This window comes from Sprattus sprattus (assembly GCF_963457725.1).
Source record: "Sprattus sprattus genome assembly, chromosome: 4".
Lineage (NCBI taxonomy): Eukaryota > Metazoa > Chordata > Actinopteri > Clupeiformes > Clupeidae > Sprattus > Sprattus sprattus.
The window spans coordinates 409,317-431,340 of record NC_137923.1 but is presented as its reverse complement, the minus strand read 5'-3'; the positions used below and the strand labels follow the sequence as shown (position 1 = coordinate 431,340).

At 39.6% G+C, this 22,024-nt stretch overlaps 1 protein-coding gene across 1 annotated transcript in view; it reads left to right on the top strand.

Annotated features, from left to right (window-relative positions):
• Window positions 1-21,665, top strand: part of LOC308364466 (myotonin-protein kinase-like) — a gene marked incomplete at both ends in the record, with an annotated part of 29,611 nt that extends 7,946 nt beyond the window's left edge. The window contains 15 exon segments of the mRNA XM_080837599.1: window positions 1,077-1,160; window positions 1,285-1,380; window positions 3,058-3,206; window positions 10,096-10,189; window positions 11,638-11,838; window positions 12,925-12,988; window positions 13,235-13,419; window positions 13,766-13,845; window positions 13,936-14,026; window positions 14,721-14,857; window positions 15,999-16,096; window positions 18,120-18,256; window positions 18,405-18,479; window positions 21,565-21,610; window positions 21,613-21,665. Coding sequence (XP_080693725.1) covers window positions 1,077-1,160; window positions 1,285-1,380; window positions 3,058-3,206; window positions 10,096-10,189; window positions 11,638-11,838; window positions 12,925-12,988; window positions 13,235-13,419; window positions 13,766-13,845; window positions 13,936-14,026; window positions 14,721-14,857; window positions 15,999-16,096; window positions 18,120-18,256; window positions 18,405-18,479; window positions 21,565-21,610; window positions 21,613-21,665 — 1,590 coding nt within the window.
• Window positions 21,666-22,024: the final 359 nt, after the last annotated feature.

The window sequence follows — 22,024 nt, the reverse complement described above, 5'->3', positions numbered from 1 at the left end:
TTCAGTGAGGGTGAACCCAAAACATCGGAAAGTATGTTTTTGTGACTTTTATTTCAAATATGTTGCCACCAAAAAACGAATTCTAGTAACTGAAAAAATACAAAAGAGAAATTAAAAGTAGAATCATTTCTCAAACAAGCATGGGAAAATATTGCCGTGATTGTTTCTGGTAACACACGTTCTGGTGGCCTCACGGTCTTCCTCCAGGTAATTCCGCCATTATAATAACAAGCCGCTATGGAATAGGCGCTCCTCGCTCTTAAAGGGTATATGAGATGACGGTCTGATTGGTTTATTGCATATTACGCCCAAACCACACCTATGGCTGAGTAACCTCCTTTGGACCAACCCTTTTGACACTTGCGCTGGACGCAAGTGTGTTTTTTCCGCCGTTAAAATACCATAGAGCCGCCCACACAGCTACTTGCGTTTGTCGCCGTCCTACTTGCGTTTCTGATCGGCAAGATAGGGCCCTTATAGTTCTCTGTCGGTTAGTGTGTGTCGCAAAACAATAAAAAAAAATGGCGAACCAAACTCCAGAGATGGTCGCATTTTTGCATAAAAGCTGTTTGTTTGACTTTGTTTTTTGCTTCGATTTTTTTAAAGTTACCGAAAAATAAATACTGTGCAATGTGAAAACCCTGTTATTGTAACTGAAAAATACTTCTGAGGGGATTTGCGAGGTGTTTGAGCCAGCTATCTATTGTTAGCATGCTACTCCCCACAAGGTAAACAGCGATGGGTTGGACCAATCACAGCCCTGCGGCTTGCGTCGCCTCATTGGATAGTTACGAACTTTGGGAGGTGCACGCAAAAGGTGCTCGGAGGGGGTTAGCAACGATGCAAGGGGCTCTTGCATGTCTTGCGTGTGTGCTTAAAAGGCCGACCATAAATGAGTCTTTAGTAGGGTTCTCTATAGGAGTATGAGTCTTTAGTAGGGTTCTCTATAGGAGTATGAGTCTTTAGTAGGGTTCTCTATAGGAGTATGAGTCTTTAGTAGGGTTCTCTATAGGAGTATGAAGGGTAAGGGTTATGAGGTGTGTCCTATTTCTCTGAAACAGGTTTTGTGTGTGCAGGTGGCTGTTGCGCGGATGCGGAGTACACGGCAGGTGTACGCTCTGAAGATCATGAACAAGTGGGACATGCTGAAGAGAGGACAGGTGCTGAACACCAACACAGAGTGAAACAGGTTGTTTGAAGCTTTATCAGGTGCCTGTAGTCTTAGTGGGTGAGTGGACATTCAGAAGATAGCTTCTGCTTCTGTGTTGTTTCTGTGGTTTTTAGACAGCTTGCTACCAAGAAGAGAGGGAGGTCCTTCTAAAGGGAGACCGAAAGTGGATTACGGAACTGCACTATGCTTTTCAAGATGACAATTACCTTGTAAGGATAAGTTTCATCTGCTTTTTTATGTATGTATGTATGTATGTATGTAGCTCTCAAAAGTTTGGAATCACTCAGAATTCTGGGAGGAACGTCTAGATTTTCTAGATATTCTAAATATTCCACATAAACTCCATTTTATCAAATAAAGTGCAAAATGAGAGAAAATATTGTCAAGACATTGACAATGTTAGAAAAAAATATTTTATGCTTAAAATAAAACATTTATGCATGAAACATTTCTTTCATGTATGGTATTACAGCTTGATACGTAATTCTTCCCTAAATTAATCTTGCATTATTTGGAGTCATTGTTCCATTGTGGCTTCAGTCAAGCACACAGGGTGTTGGCATGGCGTTGAAACATTGAGTGACAGGGTTCCTTATTGAAGATTCCATTTGCTCTTTACATATCCCAATTCAGCACCAAATCACCCTTAGATAACCGCCATGACTGACAGATAGCACCATGATTGACAGATAACGCCATGATTGACAGATAGCACCATGATTGACAGATAACGCCATGATTGACAGATAGCACCATGATTGACAGATAACGCCATGATTGACAGATAACGTCATGATTGACAGATAGCACCATGAATGACAGATAGCACCATGATTGACAGATAGCACCATGAATGACAGATAGCACCATGATTGACAGATAGCACCATGATTGACAGATAGCACCAAGCACTCCTTCAGCAGGCTCCATGTGTTCTGTGTCTCATAAATGCTCTCAATGATCCAATACTTCAAATATAAAAAGTCAATAAAATTATCTTTTCCTTTTTTTGGCCAATCTTAGATAGGGATTTGTCTTTGAAGCTCTACCTTTAAGGCCATCATTCCAGAGCCAGGCAGTGTTCAATAAAGCTGACAGCTGAGGATATGAACATTTGTTCCTCAAACCAGAGACCCTAGTGTGGTGCGCCGGGGCCTCTTACAGTCCCGATCAGAACCACTCTGCACTGTTCTGTGAGGGAAGTAGGGCAAAGCTTTGTATCCTGTGAGATGTCTTTAGTTACTTGCATGGAATAATCTTAATTAATAGCACTAGACTGATAAGTGTCTCTTGCTTTCTGGCCATTTTGAGACCATAATCAAACTCACAAATGCTGTTTCTCCAAATACTCCAGTAGTTTAAAAAAAGCTAGTAGTATTGCTTTATTTACAGGGCAATAGTTTTCAGCTGCAGGAACATAGCTGCTAAATGGTTGAATTATCAATTCACCTTTCAACATGATCATTTAGGATTCGCCAATGTACTGTTACACTGAAATGCAGGAGTAATGCTTGCAGAAAATAAAGCTTCATATACCTGTGTAGATATTCCATTAAAATAGAAAATAAAACGTCATATGCCTGTGTAGATATTCCATTAAAATAAAACTTAATATGGCTGTGAAGATATTCCATTAAAATAAAACTTCATATGCCTGTGTAAATATTCCATTAAAATAAAACTTCATATGCCTGTATAGATATTCCATTACAATTCTGCTTCTTCCAGCTTCAATTTATTTACAACATTGACAATCTCAAAACTATATTTCTGAACAATTTAACATCAGTAATATAAAAATCTTGAAGGAAATGTTTCAGTGATTTAAAACTTCGGGGCGATAATGTGCATGTTGACTTCCTGTCTTTGTCCTTCATGTTTTTCAGTATCTTGTTATGGATTATTATGTTGGTGGTGACCTGCTGACCTTGCTCAGTAAGTTTGGTGATCGTATCCCAGAGGACATGGCTCAGTTCTATCTGGCAGAGATGGTTATGGCCATAGACTCTGTCCACAGGCTTGGCTATGTTCACAGGTATTTATCAATCAATCAATCACCCCTCACACCAATCAATCAATCAATCAATCACCCCTCACACCAATCAATCAATCAATCACCCCTCATAGACTCTGTCCACCGGCTTGGCTATGTTCACAGGTATTTGCCAAACTCTAACTGAACTACCTTTCAATAATTTATTTATTTAACTTATTTAACATTTCTATTATTGCACTACCTCCATGATCATACTGGTACTTTCGGTAACACTTTATAATAACCCTCCGTAATAAACCATTTATGAAGCATTTGTTCATAGTTTATTTATCATTTACAAATCGTTACCCCAACATTTACAAACCTTAGTAATGTATTTGTAAATGAGTAGTAATGTATTTATGAACCTGTTTTCTAATGATCTATAAGAGTTTTTTATAAGGACATTAGTTAGCAGTTTATAAATGAGTATTAATGTATTTACAAACATTTTTCAAATGCTTTTCTAATGATCTATAATATCATATATAAGGACATGAGTAAGCTGTTTTGAAATGAGTACAGATGTGTTTATGAACATGTTTCAAATGATTTTCTAACGATCTAAAAGATCATTTATAAGGACATTAGTAAGCTATTTGTAAACGAGTAGTCATGTGTGTATGAACATTTTTCAAACCATTTTCTAATTATTTATAAGATCATCAATAAGGTATATAATAATGGTCTGCTCACATTTTGTAAATAATTTACAAATGATTAAGCAAGCAAGTTTCAATGAGTTAGTAATGCTTCATAATAGCCTTTATAAGGTATGTGCTGATGGTCTGCTCACCATTTATGAGTCATCATGAATAATCTTTGTCATGCATAAGCTATCGTCCAATTCATACGTGAAATAATATATGTGAGCACATGTAACACCTTAGTTTATGCTTAATATAGGTTTTTAGAAACCATTTACTTACCATTAGTAACGTGTTTCGCATGGGTTGATATGAAGTGGGCACTGTCTATACTTTATAAGCATTTACAAATGGCCAGTAACTGAGGAACATACTATAGAAACCATTTACTAACCATTACTAAAGTGTTTTGCATGGGTTAATATAAAGTTGCCACTGTCTATACTTTATAAGCATTTACAAAAGGCCCGTTACTGAGGAACATACACTATAGAAACCATTTACTTATCATTAGTAAAGTGTTATGCATGGGTTGATATAAAGTTGAGACTGTCTATACTTTATAAGCATTTACAAATGGCCTGTTACTGAGGGACATACCATTAGTCAACACTTCTGCAGCAACAACTCCAAAAATGACCTCAAACGTTAGGTTGTTAAACATATCAATGGCAAAAACACACAACACAGCATCGAGGGAATGGAAATTGAAAAACATTTATTTAAAAAACTACACTAACAATAAATTCACATTTAAACATGCATTCTAATATGCTAAACACAACAGCAACAATGGAACTTTAAATAAGGGGATCAGCTAGTTTTTTTTTCATTTATTGCCAAAAGTTTGCCAGACTCTTTATATGCTTTTAATTTGGTTACAATGCTTTCGTCCCACTCTATGGCATCCTTACACCTCTGTGTAAAACTAGAGAGCTCCTCCGTGGAGGAAGAGTCGGATGACGTGTCGGAGGAATCAGGCCCTGACTTGGATGAAGCGCTTGAGTCGGTTTTCTGCGACTGACTTTTCTTCGCCTCTGGTAGACTGCCCTTGTCCTTTTTTCTTGCTGCTACAAACAGACAATGACAGAGGATGATTAGTGGAAAATATAGGCATGTGGGTGGCACACTAGTAAGTGTGATGGTCTTTGGGAGATAGTTTTCTGAGTTCAAACAAGAACAGGTCGATACAAACGTACGTGAGGAAATGACTAGTGTGAAACCACTAGTGTCAATCAACAAAAACACGAAGAGAGTAATGCTAGCAGGAAAATACAATTATGCACTTACATCATCAGTAACGCATACAGCAACACAATGTTAACTTTATGTACTTAGCATTAGAGATTATAAGCACACGGTATTAGACCATGAGGGCACGTATGGGCTGGCACGAAAAGGTTTCAAGTTCCCAAGTGTATTGTCAAATATGGCAAATTGACTTACTCATAGCCAGTTGTTCCCTCAGGAAGTCGCTCTCAAATAGTCATGTCTTTCAGCATCTCCTGCTGCCAGTCCAATTTCTGCCTGGCCATCTCCAGCTCATGGCGCAGTCTAGTTGACGTCAATTGGGCATTAGGAGCGAGTGTGGTCCTAGCTAAATGTTTGGAGGAAAGAATACAACTTTTCAATAAAAATGTTCACACCGCTAATTTCCAATAATCAGGTTAATCATATGCAAATTCAGCGAGAAGGGAAATAGTTTTGTTAGTCTAAGGTTACTAGCTACGAAGTGTAACAGGTGGAACCAACCATAGGAAAAAGTTATATTAAATGAAATGTATTATTTAATTAAAGCTTCAAACAATTATTTCACACTGAAACACTTTCCACCCTGTTCATGACAATATTCTTAACACAGATACCTGTCCTACTCACCGGTGAGTTCTTCTAACTGAAACAAGGCACAATAACCAGAACACAAAATATCATTGCCCCGTACCAACATGCACTAAATCCACTGTGTGTTAATAACACTAGCAACATACATTCATAAATGCAATAAACTTATATACATAAATGCAACAAAAGAACGTTTTGTCCATTAAACACATTACACAATCAAAATTCAATGTTTTTCACATTCACTATGCTGTTCGTTGCACTGTTCTGTTCAACGTTTAGTTCAAAATGGTTGAGCCACGGTCATCAAAGTGTATGGAAATGTTCCCAAGATGCATATTACCGTCCCGGACACTTTGCAGCTCATTGACGATGTGGAGTCACAACGGGGAGGGTATTACTTACCACAACATCAATCTGTAGCGTGGGAGAGGGAGGGAGAGAGAGAGCGAGAGAGAGAGCAAGCGTGCTCCACGCACATCAGGGGCTGTAGTGGTGGAAACGGCTAGCTGTCCTCGTTCGTTGGCGTGGTGTAGTCTCCGATGTTGGCGACGAGCTAGTTTCTAAATATTAATACACTTTGCTAGCTAGCGAGGACATTCCGCCTCACACTACAACGTGCTATACTTCTTAGCAGTAACACCGGGCGATCTTCAGAGATGGTGATGTAAATTCTTGCTTCCTCCACACGACCACTCTACCGTAGTTCATCTGTAACATCCGTAACACGGACACTAACAGACCTAACAAACTTCGAGCTAAACTTGCAATTAACTGACTTATCCTACCGTCACTCTTTCTCAATCACATGTGAGCTATCCGGGCGCCGCCATCTTCTCTCTTACATTCTCCGTTTGCCCCTTGTCCCGCCCTCTCCGCTCTCTCCATTGGCCCCTGCGATAACTTTGGGATATCAATCTCTGTTCCACACCCAATAGCACCACAGAACTTGACCATAGGTCCAGCCAATCAGTGACTGGAAAGTTGGTGCACTGGCCAATGGAGTGAGCGGAGAGGGCGTGACAAGGGGCAGACGGAGAATGTTAAGAGAGAAGATGGCGGCGCCCGGATAGCTCACATGTGATTGAGAAAGAGTGACGGTAGGATAAGTCAGTTAATTGCAAGTTTAACTCCAAGTTTGTAAGGTCTGTTAGTGTCCGTGTTACGGATGAACTACGGTAGAGTGACCGTGTGGAGGAAGCAAGAATTCACATCACCAGCTCTGAAGATCGCCCGGTGTTACTGCTAAGAAGTATAGCACGTTGTAGTGTGAGGTGGAATGTCCTCGCTAGCTAGCAAAGTGTAGTAATATTTAGAAACTAGCTCGTCGCCAACATCGGAGACTACACCACGTCAACGAACGAGGACAGCTAGCCGTTTCCACCACTACAGCCCCTGATGTGCGTGGAGCACACTTGCTATCTCTCTCTCTCTCTCTCCCTCCCTCCCTCCCTCCCTCTCCCACGCTACTGATTGATGTTGTTGAGCTGCAAAGTGTCCGGGACGGTAATATGCATCTTGGGAACATTTCCATACACTTTGATGACCGTGGCTCAACCATTTTGAACTAAACGTTGAACAGAACAGTGCAACGAACAGCATAGTGAATGTGAAAAACATTGAATTTTGATTGGGTAATGTGTTTAATGGACAAAACGTTCTTTTGTTGCATTTATGTATATAAGTTTATTGCATTTATGAATGTATGTTGCTAGTGTTATTAACACACAGTGGATTTAGTGCATGTTGGTACGGGGCAATGATATTTTGTGTTCTGGTTATTGTGCCTTTTGTTTCAGTTAGAAGAACTCACCGGTGAGTAGGACAGGTATCTGTGTTAAGAATATTGTCATGAACAGGGTGGAAAGTGTTTCAGTGTGAAATAATTGTTTGAAGCTTTAATTAAATAATACATTTCATTTAATATAACTCTTTCCTATGGTTGGTTCCACCTGTTACACTTCGTAGCTAGTAACCTTAGACTAACAAAACTATTTCCCTTCTCGCTGAATTTGCATATGATTAACCTGATTATTGGAAATTAGCGGTGTGAACATTTTTATTGAAAAGTTGTATTCTTTCCCCCAAACATTTAGCTAGGACCACACTCGCTCCTAATGCCCAATTGACGTCAACTAGACTGCGCCATGAGCTGGAGATGGCCAGGCAGAAATTGGACTGGCAGCAGGAGATGCTGAAAGACATGACTATTTGAGAGCGACTTCCTGAGGGAACAACTGGCTATGAGTAAGTCAATTTGCCATATTTGACAATACACTTGGGAACTTGAAACCTTTTCGTGCCAGCCCATACGTGCCCTCATGGTCTAATACCGTGTGCTTATAATCTCTAATGCTAAGTACATAAAGTTAACATTGTGTTGCCGTATGCGTTACTGATGATGTAAGTGCATAATTGTATTTTCCTGCTAGCATTACTCTCTTCGTGTTTTTGTTGATTGACACTAGTGGTTTCATACTAGTCATTTCCTCACGTACGTTTGCATCGACCTGTTCTAGTTTGAACTCAGAAAACTATCTTCCAAAGACCATCACACTTACTAGTGTGCCACCCACATGCCTATATTTTCCACTAATCATCCTCTGTCATTGTCTGTTTGTAGCAGCAAGAAAAAAGGACAAAGGCAGTCCACCAGAGGCGAAGAAAAGTCAGTCGCAGAAAACAGACTCAAGCGCTTCATCCAAGCCAGGGCCTGATTCCTCCGACGCGTCATCCGACTCTTCTTCCGACTCTTCCTCCACGGAGGAGCTCTCTAGTTTTACACAGAGGTGTAAGGATGCCATAGAGGGGGACGAAAGCATTGTAACCAAATTAAAAGCATATAAAGAGTCTGGCAAACTTTTGGCAATAAATAAAAAAAAAAACTAGCTGATCCCCTTATTTAAAGTTCCATTGTTGCTGTTGTGTTTAGCATATTAGAATGCATGTTTAAATGTGAATTTATTGTTAATGTAGTTTTTTAAATAAATGTTTTCCAATTTTCCATTCCCTCGATGCTGTGTTGTGTGTTTTTGCCATTGATATGTTTAACCATCTAACGTTCGAGGTCATTTTTGGAGTTGTTGCTGCAGAAGTGTTGACTAATGGTATGTCCCTCAGTAACAGGCCATTTGTAAATGCTTATAAAGTATAGACAGTCTCAACTTTATATCAACCCATGCATAACACTTTACTAATGATAAGTAAATGGTTTCTATAGTGTATGTTCCTCAGTAACAGGCCTTTTGTAAATGCTTATAAAGTATAGACAGTGGCAACTTTATATTAACCCATGCAAAACACTTTACTAATGGTTAGTAAATGGTTTCTATAGTATGTTCCTCAGTTACTGGCCATTTGTAAATGCGTATAAAGTATAGACAGTGCCCACTTCATATCAACCCATGCGAAACACGTTACTAATGGTAAGTAAATGGTTTCTAAAAACCTATATTAAGCATAAACTAAGGTGTTACATGTGCTCACATATATTATTTCACGTATGAATTGGACGATAGCTTATGCATGACAAAGATTATTCATGATGACTCATAAATGGTGAGCAGACCATCAGCACATACCTTATAAAGGCTATTATGAAGCATTACTAACTCATTGAAACTTGCTTGCTTAATCATTTGTAAATTATTTACAAAATGTGAGCAGACCATTATTATATACCTTATTGATGATCTTATAAATAATTAGAAAATGGTTTGAAAAATGTTCATACACACATGACTCCTCGTTTACAAATAGCTTACTAATGTCCTTATAAATGATCTTTTAGATCGTTAGAAAATCATTTGAAACATATTCATAAACACATCTGTACTCATTTCAAAACAGCTTACTCATGTCCTTATATATGATATTATAGATCATTAGAAAAGCATTTGAAAAATGTTTGTAAATACATTAATACTCATTTATAAATTGCTAACTAATGTCCTTATAAAAAACTCTTATAGATCATTAGAAAACAGGTTCATAAATACATTACTACTCATTTACAAATATATTACTAAGGTTTGTAAATGTTGGGGTAACAATTTGTAAATGATAAACAAACTATGAACAAATGCTTCATAAATGGTCTATTACGGAGGGTTATTATAAAGTGTTACCGTACTTTCTTGTATTGTTGTTCTGTTTTGTGCCTTTGTTCTGTTCTATTTGTGATGCTCCAGCCTGCATGGAGAAAACCAATCAGAATTCCTAGTGCCTGTGTACATGGCGAAATAAAGAAATTGAATTGAATTGAATTGAATTGAATTGAATTGAATTGAATTGAATTGAATTGAATTGAATTGAATTGAATTGAATTATGAAATGTGTACTCTCTCTAGGGTAAATGTGTAGTCACGGTATACGGTGTACGTTCATTGTCATACTTCCAGAGATGTCAAACCAGACAATATCCTGCTCACTGAAGATGGCCACGTCAGGCTCGGGGACTTTGGATCTTGTCTGAGGCTCCAGGAGGATGGAAAGGTTAAGCCACATTGCCTTATTACATTTACATTTACATTTAGTCATTTAGCAGACGCTTTTGTCCAAAGCGACGTACAAGGGAGAGAACAATCAAGCTAAGAGCAATAAAACCTGGTGTAACAATAAATACTGCTTATTTTTTTTTTTAATTGAAAACGACATAGAAAGAAAAAGAAGTGCGGGCCTTTCACTGCTTAAGTGCAAGTTAAGCCAAGGTGCCAGTTAGGAAGGGAGATGCTCTCTGAAGAGTTGGGTCTTCAAGAGCTTCTTGAAGGTAGAGAGGGACGCCCCTGCTCTGGTAGTGCTAGGCAGGTCGTTCCACCAACGTGGAACTACAACTGAGAAAAGTCTGGATTGCCGTGCTTGCACCGGGGGCAGTGCCAGACGACGCTCACTGGATGAGCGCAGTGTCCAGGGTGTAAGATTTGAAATGTTGCTGGGGCCTTATCATCTAGTTACTGTGAATGCAGCAATCAAAAGACACATGACTGTGTTGATCTAGTTCCTGTGAATGCAGCAATCAAAAGACACATGATTGTTTCTGTGTGTTACTGTGAATGCAGCAATCAAAAGGCACATGACAGTGTTCATCTAGTTACTGTGAATGCAGCAATCAAAAGACACATGACCATTTCTGTGTGTTACTGTGAATGCAGCAATCAAAAGGCACATGACTGTGTTCATCTAGTTACTGTGATTGCAGCAATCAAAAGACACATGACTATTTCTGTGTGTTACTGTGAATGCAGCAATCAAAAGACACATGACTGTTTCTGTTTGTTACTGTGAATGCAGCAATCAAAAGACACATGACTATTTCTGTGTGTTACTGTTAATGCAGCCATCAATAGACACATGACTGTTACTGTGAATGCAGCCATCAAAAGGCACATGACTGTGTTTCTGTGTTACTGTGAATGCAGCGATCAAAAGACACATGACTTTTTCTCTGTGTTACTGTGAATGCAGCGATCAAAAGGCACATGACTGTGTTTATCTAGTTACTGTGATTGCAGCAATCAAAAGACACATGACTATTTCTGTGTGTTACTGTGAATGCAGCAATCAAAAGACACATGACTGTTTCTGTTTGTTACTGTGAATGCAGCAATCAAAAGACACATGACTATTTCTGTGTGTTACTGTTAATGCAGCCATCAAAAGACACATGACTGTTACTGTGAATGCAGCCATCAAAAGGCACATGACTGTGTTTCTGTGTTACTGTGAATGCAGCGATCAAAAGACACATGACTGTGTTGTTGTGTTACTGTGAATCCAGCAATCCAAAGACACATGACTGTGTTTCTGTAAATGCAGCAATCAAAAGACACATGACTGTGTTACTGTGAGTGCAGCGATCAAAAGACACATGACTGTGTTCATCTAGTTACTGTGAATGCAGCAATCAAAAGACACATGACTATGTTTCTGTGTGTTCCCCCCAGGTTCTCTCTTCCCTGGCCGTGGGCACCCCAGATTACCTGTCTCCAGAGATACTGCGTGCGGTGGAGGGCCTGGGTGGGGGCTATGGGACGGAGTGTGACTGGTGGGCCCTGGGTGTGTGCGCCTATGAGATGTTGCTGGGGACGACACCTTTCTTTGCTGAGTCTATCTCTGAGACATACGCCAAGATCATCCACTTCCAGGTGTGTGTGTAGAGTGGGTGTGTGTGTGTGTGTGTGTGTGTGTGTGTGTGTGTGTGTGTAGTGTGTGTGTGCAGTGCGTGTGTGCGCCTATGAAATGTTGCTGGGGACGACACCTTTCTTTGCTGAGTCTATCTCTGAGACATACGCCAAGATCATCCACTTCCAGGTGTGTGTGTGTAGAGTGTGTGTGTGTGTGTGTGTGTGTGTGTGTGTGTGTGTGTGTGTGTGTGTGTGTGTAGTGTGTGTGTGCAGTGCGTGTGTGCGCCTATGAAATGTTGCTGGGGACGACACCTTTCTTTGCTGAGTCTATCTCTGAGACATACGCCAAGATCATCCACTTCCAGGTGTGTGTGTAGAGTGTGTGTGTGTGTGTTTGTGTGTGTTTGTGTGTGCGTGTGTATGTGTGTGTGTGTCATCATCCACTTCCAGGTGTGCTTCCATGAAACAAACAAATGGTCATCAGCACAAATGTGCCACTACACCTCAACAGTAGAATTCAAAATGTCAAAATTACTCAAAATATGAGATTATGGGCCTTTGTCACACCTGTCATGTCAATGGATCCTGGGTGATCTGATCTTTCTGATCTAATATCGCCTGCATGAAGATGCTTTAAATATTCATAAATATACAAATCTATGTTGTGCCAAGCAACAAAGCTCAGGTCACACGAACCAGATCCACCCAGGTCACAGACAACACGTAGAATCAGAAATGGTTATATACTGTAAATGTTTATTTACCGCTAGGAGACAGGAGTGTACGTAGGCACAGAGCCGCTGTATAAAGAACCCTACTAGGTGAAAGGCATAAAGCCCACAAATGGCTGACCATGTCAAACATGAGAGCCGCCCACACAGCAGCAACATACACTTCCCCCAAAAGGAATTAACAGTATACAATACTAAGACCAAGCCCCACTTCCCCCAAAAGGAATTAACAGTATACAATACTGAGACCAAGATACACCTCCCAGTGAGGGGCCTTTGGCAAGCCCTTCCCATTTGAGTTATGGAAAAATAGTGCAAAAACTGCAGTGCTGATCTAATTACTTAAATGAATAGTGGCATTTGTGCGTTGTTGCAGGATCACTTTGGATTCCCTTCAGCGGGTCCGCAGATTTCTCCAGAGGCCAGCTCTCTCATCACAGGTGAGATGTTATTTATGACAAGATGTTATTTATGACCATTCCCTTGTACTCCTGGACTATTTAATATGCATATTTATATTATCTATTTTATTTTATTTCTATTTTATTTTATTTTTATCCTATGTATCAACTCTCATTGTACTCTCGGCACCATTGAAAATGAGGATTGAATTCCTCAATGTGTCTTCCGAGGCCTAAATAAATAAATCAATCAATCAATCAATCAATCAATCAATCAATCAACAGGATTGATCTGTGAGAGGCAGGAGCGCCTGGGGACCCGGGGCTCTGGGGACCTGAGGGGCCACCCCTTCTTCAGTGGGCTCGACTGGGGGCGTCTTCACCTCCTGCCGGCTCCATTCCACCCAGAAGTATCCAACCCCACTGACACATCCAACTTTGATGTGCTGGATGATTGCCTTAGTGAAATGGTATTTGGGCCTAGGGATGCTTCTGTTTGAAAAACATGTTGGTGGCACGATTAATTGTGAAAGGATTAAACACCGTTATCCACCGTAATTATTTTCTATTTGCGAATATTGGAAGGAAAACAACTGATGCTGAAATAATTTTTAAATCAACTTCTGTTATTGTTGTATTGTACATGTATTTGTGTATTTATTATAACTGTTTTATTTAAGGATATTTTATCTTTTCTATTCTCAAAAAAGTGTCATGAAGGCTAATTTTTATGACAATATGATACTTGGAAGAATAGTTATCATTAGTTATAGTTTCAATACACTCATATGGATGACTTAATGGTGTACTTCACAGGAAACTCTGTGTGATGTCATGGACAGGGCACCTGTGGGTGTTCATTTGGCCTTCGTTGGTTTTTCCTACACGGCTACGAGGTAACTTAATCAGACATCATTTGCAGGTATTCCAGTCAAACACCGTAATATTTTCAATCACAAATGTACGTACTATTTGGTCGTTGTCAGGGAGACGGGTGCTATGGACCACAGTCACAATATCATGATGGAGATTGACCACCACCAGGTAGAAGACTGTCACCATTTCCAGGAGAAGGTGGTAAGAAAGTGTACTAAACCATATGGCATCTTTGATTCAACAACATTGGCATGCTTTAACTCAACATGTGGCATCTTTGATTCAACAACATTGGCATGCTTAAACTCGACATGTGGCATCTTTGATTCAACAACATTGGCATGCTTTAACTCAACATGTGGCATCTTTGATTCAACAACATTGGCATGCTTAAACTCGACATGTGGCATCTTTGATTCAACAACATTGGCATGCTTTAACTCAACATGTGGCATCTTTGATTCAACAACATTGGCATGCTTAAACTCGACATGTGGCATCTTTGATTCAACAACATTGGCATGCTTTAACTCGACATGTGACATGTTTGATTCAACAACATTGGCATGCTTTAATTCGATATGTGGCATTTTTCTGCACCAGATGTGTCATCTTTGATTCAGCAACATTGGCATGCTTTAACTCAACATGTGGCATCTTTGATTCAACAACATTGGCATGCTTAAACTCGACATGTGGCATCTTTGATTCAACAACATTGGCATGCTTTAACTCAACATGTGGCATCTTTGATTCAACAACATTGGCATGCTTAAACTCGACATGTGGCATCTTTGATTCAACAACATTGGCATGCTTTAACTCGACATGTGACATGTTATATTCAACAACATTGGCAAGCTTTAATACGACATGTGGCATGTTTCAGCACCAGATGTGGCATCCTGGAGAACTCCCCTCAGCAGCGACGTCAGCGCTGCTGGAGCCCCCTCTGGCTCTGGGACTGACTCCTACCGACGCACAAGAGGCTGAGAAGCACACAGGAGTTCACAAAGAGGAGGAGCTAATCAGGTGAGAAGAGGAGGAGCTAATCAGGTGAGAAGCACAGAGGAGGAGCTAATCAGGAGTTCATAAAGAGGAGGAGCTAATCAGGAGTTCATAAAGAGGAGGAGCTAATCAGGAGTTCATAAAGAGGAGGAGCTAATCAGGTGAGAAGGGGAGGAGCTAATCAGGAGTTCATAAAGAGGAGGAGCTAATCAGGAGTTCATAAAGAGGAGGAGCTAATCAGGAGTTCATAAAGAGGAGGAGCTAATCAAGTGAGAAGCACAGAGGAGTTCATAAAGAGGAGGAGCTAATCAGGAGTTCTTAAAGAGGAGGAGCTAATCAGGTGAGAAGCCTTGCCCTGTACTTATTCTTCAAGTACACCAGTGTAGAAAAAACGCTCTAACACAGGTAGATAGTTGGAAAGAGCAAAATACACCTCATTGCTTTTGCAGCAAGCTCTTGACATTCTGGACATTCCGTCTGGCAACTTTTTAAAGAACTTTATACATATGAAAATCACGCAACATCTGTTGCATGTACTCAATGGGCTTGGTATTTAAGAAAACATGATGCGTCTCCATATGCTGCAATAGGGCTGAAACACACCAAACGCATTTCTAAAAATGTGACGGTAGCAAAACCATTGTTTCCTTCAGTCGTTCACCAAATGTATTACTTTTTCGACTAAACTTCAAAAGTACAGTATATGTATGCTATGCTTTACTGCAGATGCGATTGAACTTTGTGCGCCAGACTGTACGTTACAAATAAAATGTGTATGGTGTGACGTTAGGGACGCAATGCATTAACATTTGCAAAGCACAGACTACCATAGACTGGATAGGTGCAGTGTACCTACATTCTGTCAGCATGAATCTCCTTTAGACACATTTTTCTTATTTTAGATATTTTTCACGATATTCAAGAGTAGTCTGGAAATGTGTTGAAATATCATAGCAAATTTATAAAAATTAAAAAAATCAATCGTGAACTGATCAACATAGGCTCATGTCGCGGACCACCTGCAATGCCGTCGCGGACCACCAAGGGGCGACAGACCCCCGGTTGAAAACCCCTGTTCTACAGGATCAGATGAATTTGGCAGAATTGAAAAAAAATTGAAGATGGCTTTAAAACATTTGTCAACTAAGATCTGTTGCTTGTTCAGGAGGTTGCAGGAAGCAGAGCAGAGGACATCACAGCTGGAGAGAGGGATGAAGAGGCTGCACGAGGAGATCCAGACACTGAGGTCTCAGAGAGAACTAGGTAAGCCTAACCCTAACCCTAAACTATGTCCATCTCACTCCTTTCCCCCTTTCCTGGATAGCTCAGAATCACAAACTGGACCAGAAATCATTATGTAACAAGAATGGGAGCATTCAGAGAATGCAAACCTCCGCATTGTGTCCTTGACCTTTGACCTTGACATCTGAAAATCTAATCAATTATTGCCAATATACTACCTAATCTCCCCACAAAGTTTGATGGAAATCGGTCCATGCGTTTCTGCGTAATCCTGCTGACAAACAAACAAACAAACAAACAGACAAACAAACAAACATACAGGGGTGAAAACATAACCTTCTTGGCGGAGGTAACAAACGGAGGTGAAGGGCGCTTTCAGACCTCTCTGGTAATTCAACAGGCGGAGATTTCTTGTACAGTCTGCACATAGTGAAGTCCTTGAACAATTCATCTCCATTCACTGACTGACACTTTTGACATTATCACAGGTTATTGGTCTTAACAGCACCTGAAATACGTTTTAAACATGCAGTATTGGGACTGTATAGTTTTGGGGGTTTGAAGTTTCATTTCATAAAAAAAAGAAAAAGAAAGTGTAATTTGATTTTTATTTTTGAGTGCGTTTTATTCGGTTGTCAAAAATAAGTAAAGAAAACCTGCGCTACTGTATGTTCAGGATGACCACTTATTCACTCACTCACTCACTCACTACATGGGAACACCCCCTTTTGGAGGAAATCAAAGTAGTTTAAGTCAATAGACATCAATGGTTTTGCACGTACATAGGCAGAGAAAAAGCCTAAAAAAGTTGAAACCTTTCAGCAAACATGCCAAAATGGCGCAAGAGAAGGTAAGAGTGAGAGTTATCGATTAGTCAGAAGGATGCAGGCTGACCTTATAATGTGTAGCTTTTGTTATTGCTCGCTGACTAACAGAAATGTAACAATGGCAATTTAGTTTTTTCGCTTATACACACCATTTCTGTTTAATATTACACTAGCCCTCTTGAAAGATCCAGACAAAGAATGATTCAAATCTAAAATGGATTTTAAAGACACTCCTTCACACACGACTGGTCCTGGTCAGGAGTATCCTACTGTTATTCTATATAAGGGCCAGGCAGTGGATTCCAGACATCTTGGTGTCGATCTGAAACAAACTTGTTTTTCTTGAAAGTAGCACACCGGATAGAGGTAGAATCTATGGAATAGAATGGAATAGATTAGAATAGTGTATGCATAGAGGTAGAATCTATGGAATAGAATGGAATAGATTAGAATAGTGTATGCATAGAGGTAGAATCTATGGAATAGAATGGAATAGATTAGAATAGTGGATGCATAGAGGTAGAATCTATGGAATAGAATAGAATAGATTAGAATAGTGGATGCATAGAGGTAGAATCTATGGAATAGAATAGAATAGATTAGAATAGTGGATGCATAGAGGTAGAATCTATGGAATAGAATGGAATAGATTAGAACAGTGTATGCATAAGGCCACATAATGCTTTCCATTTCCTCTTCAGTTCCCTTGATTTGTATCTATTAACTATCCCTCTATCCTCTCCATTTCTCTTTCCCCTCACTCATAATAACAAATACCTCCTGCTGTCTCGCATGGGGAACTTTCATTGCAATGCCGTCAGCTGTGTATGTGCAATATGTATATGTGTATGTGTAATATGTGTATGTGTAATATGTGTGTGTGTATGTGTACGTGTACGTGTGCGTGTGCATGTGCGTGTGCGTGTGCGTGTGCGTGTGCGTGTGCGTGTGCGTGTGTATGTGTGTGTGTGTGTATGTGTATGTGTATGTGTATGTGTATGTGTATGTGTATGTGTATGTGTATGTGTATGTGTATGTGTATGTGTATGTGTATGTGTATGTGTACGTGTACGTGTACGTGTACGTTTACGTGTATGTGTAATTGAATATTGGGCTGTTCAGTGGGGCTGCTCTAACTATGCTCTCTTTCTTGACCACAGGGCTGGGTGTGCACCCTCCATCTTTTTCTCTCTCTGCTCTCTGTGTGGACCCCCCAGGGAATGTACGCCTGTCTGTGCTCCGCTCTCTGCCCCCAGGGGATGTAAGCCTGTCTGTGCTCCGCTCTGTGTCCCGAGGGGATGTAAGCCTGTCTGTGCTCCGCTCTCTGTCTCTCTGTGTGGACCCCCCGGGGAATGTAAGCCTGTCTGTGCTCCGCTCTCTGTCTCTCTGTCTCTGGCCTTATGGAAATGCTCACTTGAAATATTGAAATCTTTTTCTCAGCCTTTAATTATTTTGCGCAGGGGCATTTGTAAATATTATGTTGAAATTTGGGTTTCTCTCAGAGTATGTCAGCGCCTCCTGCCTGCCATTACCCACTGGTAATACCCCTTCTTCGACATCTACTGATCTTCCACAGAGTGAGACCTACTTCCTGGTTATATCTTTGTTTTGTTTCTGTAATAGAGATAAGGTGACGTAACTCGGTCAAAACCAGGGGCAGAAATGTCTGATCATGTCTGGAGAGACAATATTATTAGTTTAGTTGGAAAACCAAAGTACTGATGGGAGTGATGTAATATACCAGGAGTCCAAGAGCTGTCCAGGAGTCTACCCTTGAGACATTTTCTACCAAACACATAAACATTGATAGATACTGGTGACTGAAGGGGGGCCCATCTGCTTGAGGACGGGTGGGTATATTCTTATAAATCCTGTTTGATCAGGATGGATAATTTTTAGTGCTGTCAGTTTAACGTGTTATTAACGGCGTTAACGCAAGCCCATTTTAACGCCATTCATTTTTTTATCGCGCGATTAACGCGTTGTAAATAAATAAAATGAAAGTGAGTCCTTGTTTATCTGAAATGTGCATTTTATAATTTTACTTTGTACCGTCCTGTTTGGCAATGTTGTTTTTCAATAAAATAAAACATGCGATAAATGCATTTACAATTAATCGCGATTAATTTTGAGTTAACTATGACAATCAATATGATAATCGTTTGACAGCACTAATATTTTTGTTTAAGACAGTCTCAAGAGTTCTGTTGTCACACCAGGCAGATGTTCCTTTATGTGCTTTTTCAATGACAATCAATCTTTTTTTCTTTGTTTCTTCATGTAGGCCTTTTTCGATGCAGGATTTTCAAATCAAAACATCTTTTCATTGCCCAATCGTGAATGAGTGCTTGTGCGTGTCTCATCAACGTTAGTTGTGGCTGTTATCTTGGCCGTTCAGTGAGTTAACATAAACATTATCATAATGGCATCTATAACAGAGCTAGGAAAACAACATTTTCTTGTAAAGTGTTACAATAAAGTTATCAACCACACAAATTTTACAACGATTACAAATTTTAATCGCGAATAATCGCATGATTTCCCTGATTAATCACGGTTAATCACATTTGTATACGCAAAAGCCGACAATAAATTCAAAAGTAGTGTACAGCGCACTTTTATTTTAAATGTTCAGCCAAATGAACGAAAGTGCCATAACATTTGTTGTGCAAACACTTTTAACATCAGCAGGTAAATAAAATATTCAGTGTAAATCTCAATTTTAACAATGTTATTAAAGCAAATACAAAATTAAAGCTCATTGCCACTGCCAGGACATTAATGTTATCCTGTTCGTTATGAAAAAGAAAAAAAAAACTGGCCACAAAATCCTGAACCACAATCATATCATTAAAACTGGCAATTTCTGATGTAACAGCAGAAACATTTTACTTTCATCAGGGAGAAGCATATATTCAGTACCAAATAATCCTGTTAGAGTGAGAAACCAGAAAAAAAACACTTTCAGTGCCCAATTGTGAATGAGTGCTTGTGCGTGTCTGATCAACGTTAGTTGTGGCTGTTATCTTGCCCGTTCAGTGAGCTAACATAAACATTATCATAATGGCATCTATAACAGAGCTAGGATAACAACATTTTCTTGTACTTCACAAAAGTTAGCTAACTCGACTTGGTTGTTGCTGTCTCTGAAAAGAATTATTTTGCTGAGAAGTCGGGTTGTTTTCCAGAACATGTTGAAGGATGTTTCTGAAAGATCCCCTTTTATCCTTTTTTCCCAAGCTGTTATAGTGCGTGCAAAGAAAAAAAGTCCAACTGCTACATTTAGGGGAAGAGATGCCCACAGTGTGAAACCATGTGTAAGGTCCTTGCGTGCGGATCTAGACTAAGGGTTATGTGTGACAGGTTACTGGTAGTTGGGTGTTAGATCTGCAGCCTCATCTTGGAATGATTTGTATTAGTGCTGTCAAACAATTAAAATATTCAATCGTGATTAATCGCATTTTTGTCATGGTTAACTCAAAATTATTCGCGATTAATCGCATATTTTTATCTATTCTAAATGTCCCTTCAATTGTTTTTTTTCCATTATTTTTTATTTTATTTTAATGCTCTTATCAACATGGAAAAGTGGATTGGCTTGCTTAATGCAAATGTTTTATTTTTTAAAACACAACTTTGCCAAACAGGGCAGTACAAAATCAAATTATAACGTGCACATTTCAGGTTAACAAGGACTCAGCCTATAGTGCAGTTAAACCATGGCTTAATATCTTCTTTTTTTTCAAGTTTGCTGGGAACATAGAACTCAGGCCTCTTATTTTAAAAACAAAAAAATGTAACAATTAGGTTACCAATAAAAGGTAAGCCTACTACGTCTTTGCTTTCAGCCAGCTGCCTGTTGACATTTTCAGACAACAGTGAAGCTCGCTTCTTTTGCACAACACAACTTTTAAAAGTAAACTTTCTATTCAGAAGCTTTTTATCATCCATTTCACATTATCGCGCTCACCATTCACTCAAACCGTAACGTTAGCCTATTACACAGTTTGCGAGGCGAAACGTTAATCCAAAAAAATAAAAATAATAATAATAATCAAGAACATTTTCGCGCGATAAAAAAAATTACGGCGTTACAATGGGTTTGCGTTAACGCTGTAAATAACACGTTAAACTGACAGCACTAATATATGTATCTATGGTTTATCCGTTTCTGGTTTTGCGGGAGACTTTTACAAAATAAAAGCCTTTGAGCAAAATGATAACACGCGTTCACTTGCCTAGGCCTAAAAATAAAATTAAATAAATCACAATATACAAGTTCTACTGCTTACCCACTCATCATCAAATGTTTGGTTATTTATCAACCGTGCTTTGAGATTTATTTTAAAGCAGTTGAATGAGGTTGATTCTCTAATGATCTGTTGGAAATGGTTCAATTCCCGGACGTATTAAAGGTCACCCACCATGTGCGATGGTTCTGAGCGTTAAACATGCAAAAAATGCAAATCAATTCTAAAATTATTATATCATGGATTATAGATATTTATGAAATTGCATAAAGTGTTGTTCACAGTATAATATCGTGATTTCCGCCCCTGGTCCAAACCCCCACACGTAGTTACAATTATTTACATAATTCAAGAATACTCTGAGGACAAAGTCAAATGGATAACTTGCCGTCTCTTTCAATTCGTCCCATAGGTGCGTTGGCCACAGGGGAGGTGTGAGTCATATCTCCTGGTCTCTGCCAGGGGGAGGAGCTTCCAGCCTGGGAATGTCACTGCCGGGAATGTCACTGCTGAGAATGTCACTGCTGGTCTGAAGTTCTCCCGACCTAAAGCTATCATCCAGACGAAACTAAGGTGATGATGACGCTCTTTGGCACCGTTCAAGGCTTGGCCAATCACTGCTAAGCAGAGCATACTAAGAGACCAACTTCAAACAGACAGAGCTGTAGTGGCACATTTCTACAGAGGACCCGTGAGCACTGCAATCATTTTTTGTTTGAGGAACTGCTGTTGTCCATAGAACTATTCCTGCTTGGGTTTTTGAGTTATCTCAAAAGGAGGTTGGTCTTTTATTCAGCCGACCTTGATCTCCTTTTAATAGAGGCATAAACAAGAGCCTTTACTGGAGCTGGGAGTAATTCATCTAGGGTTAG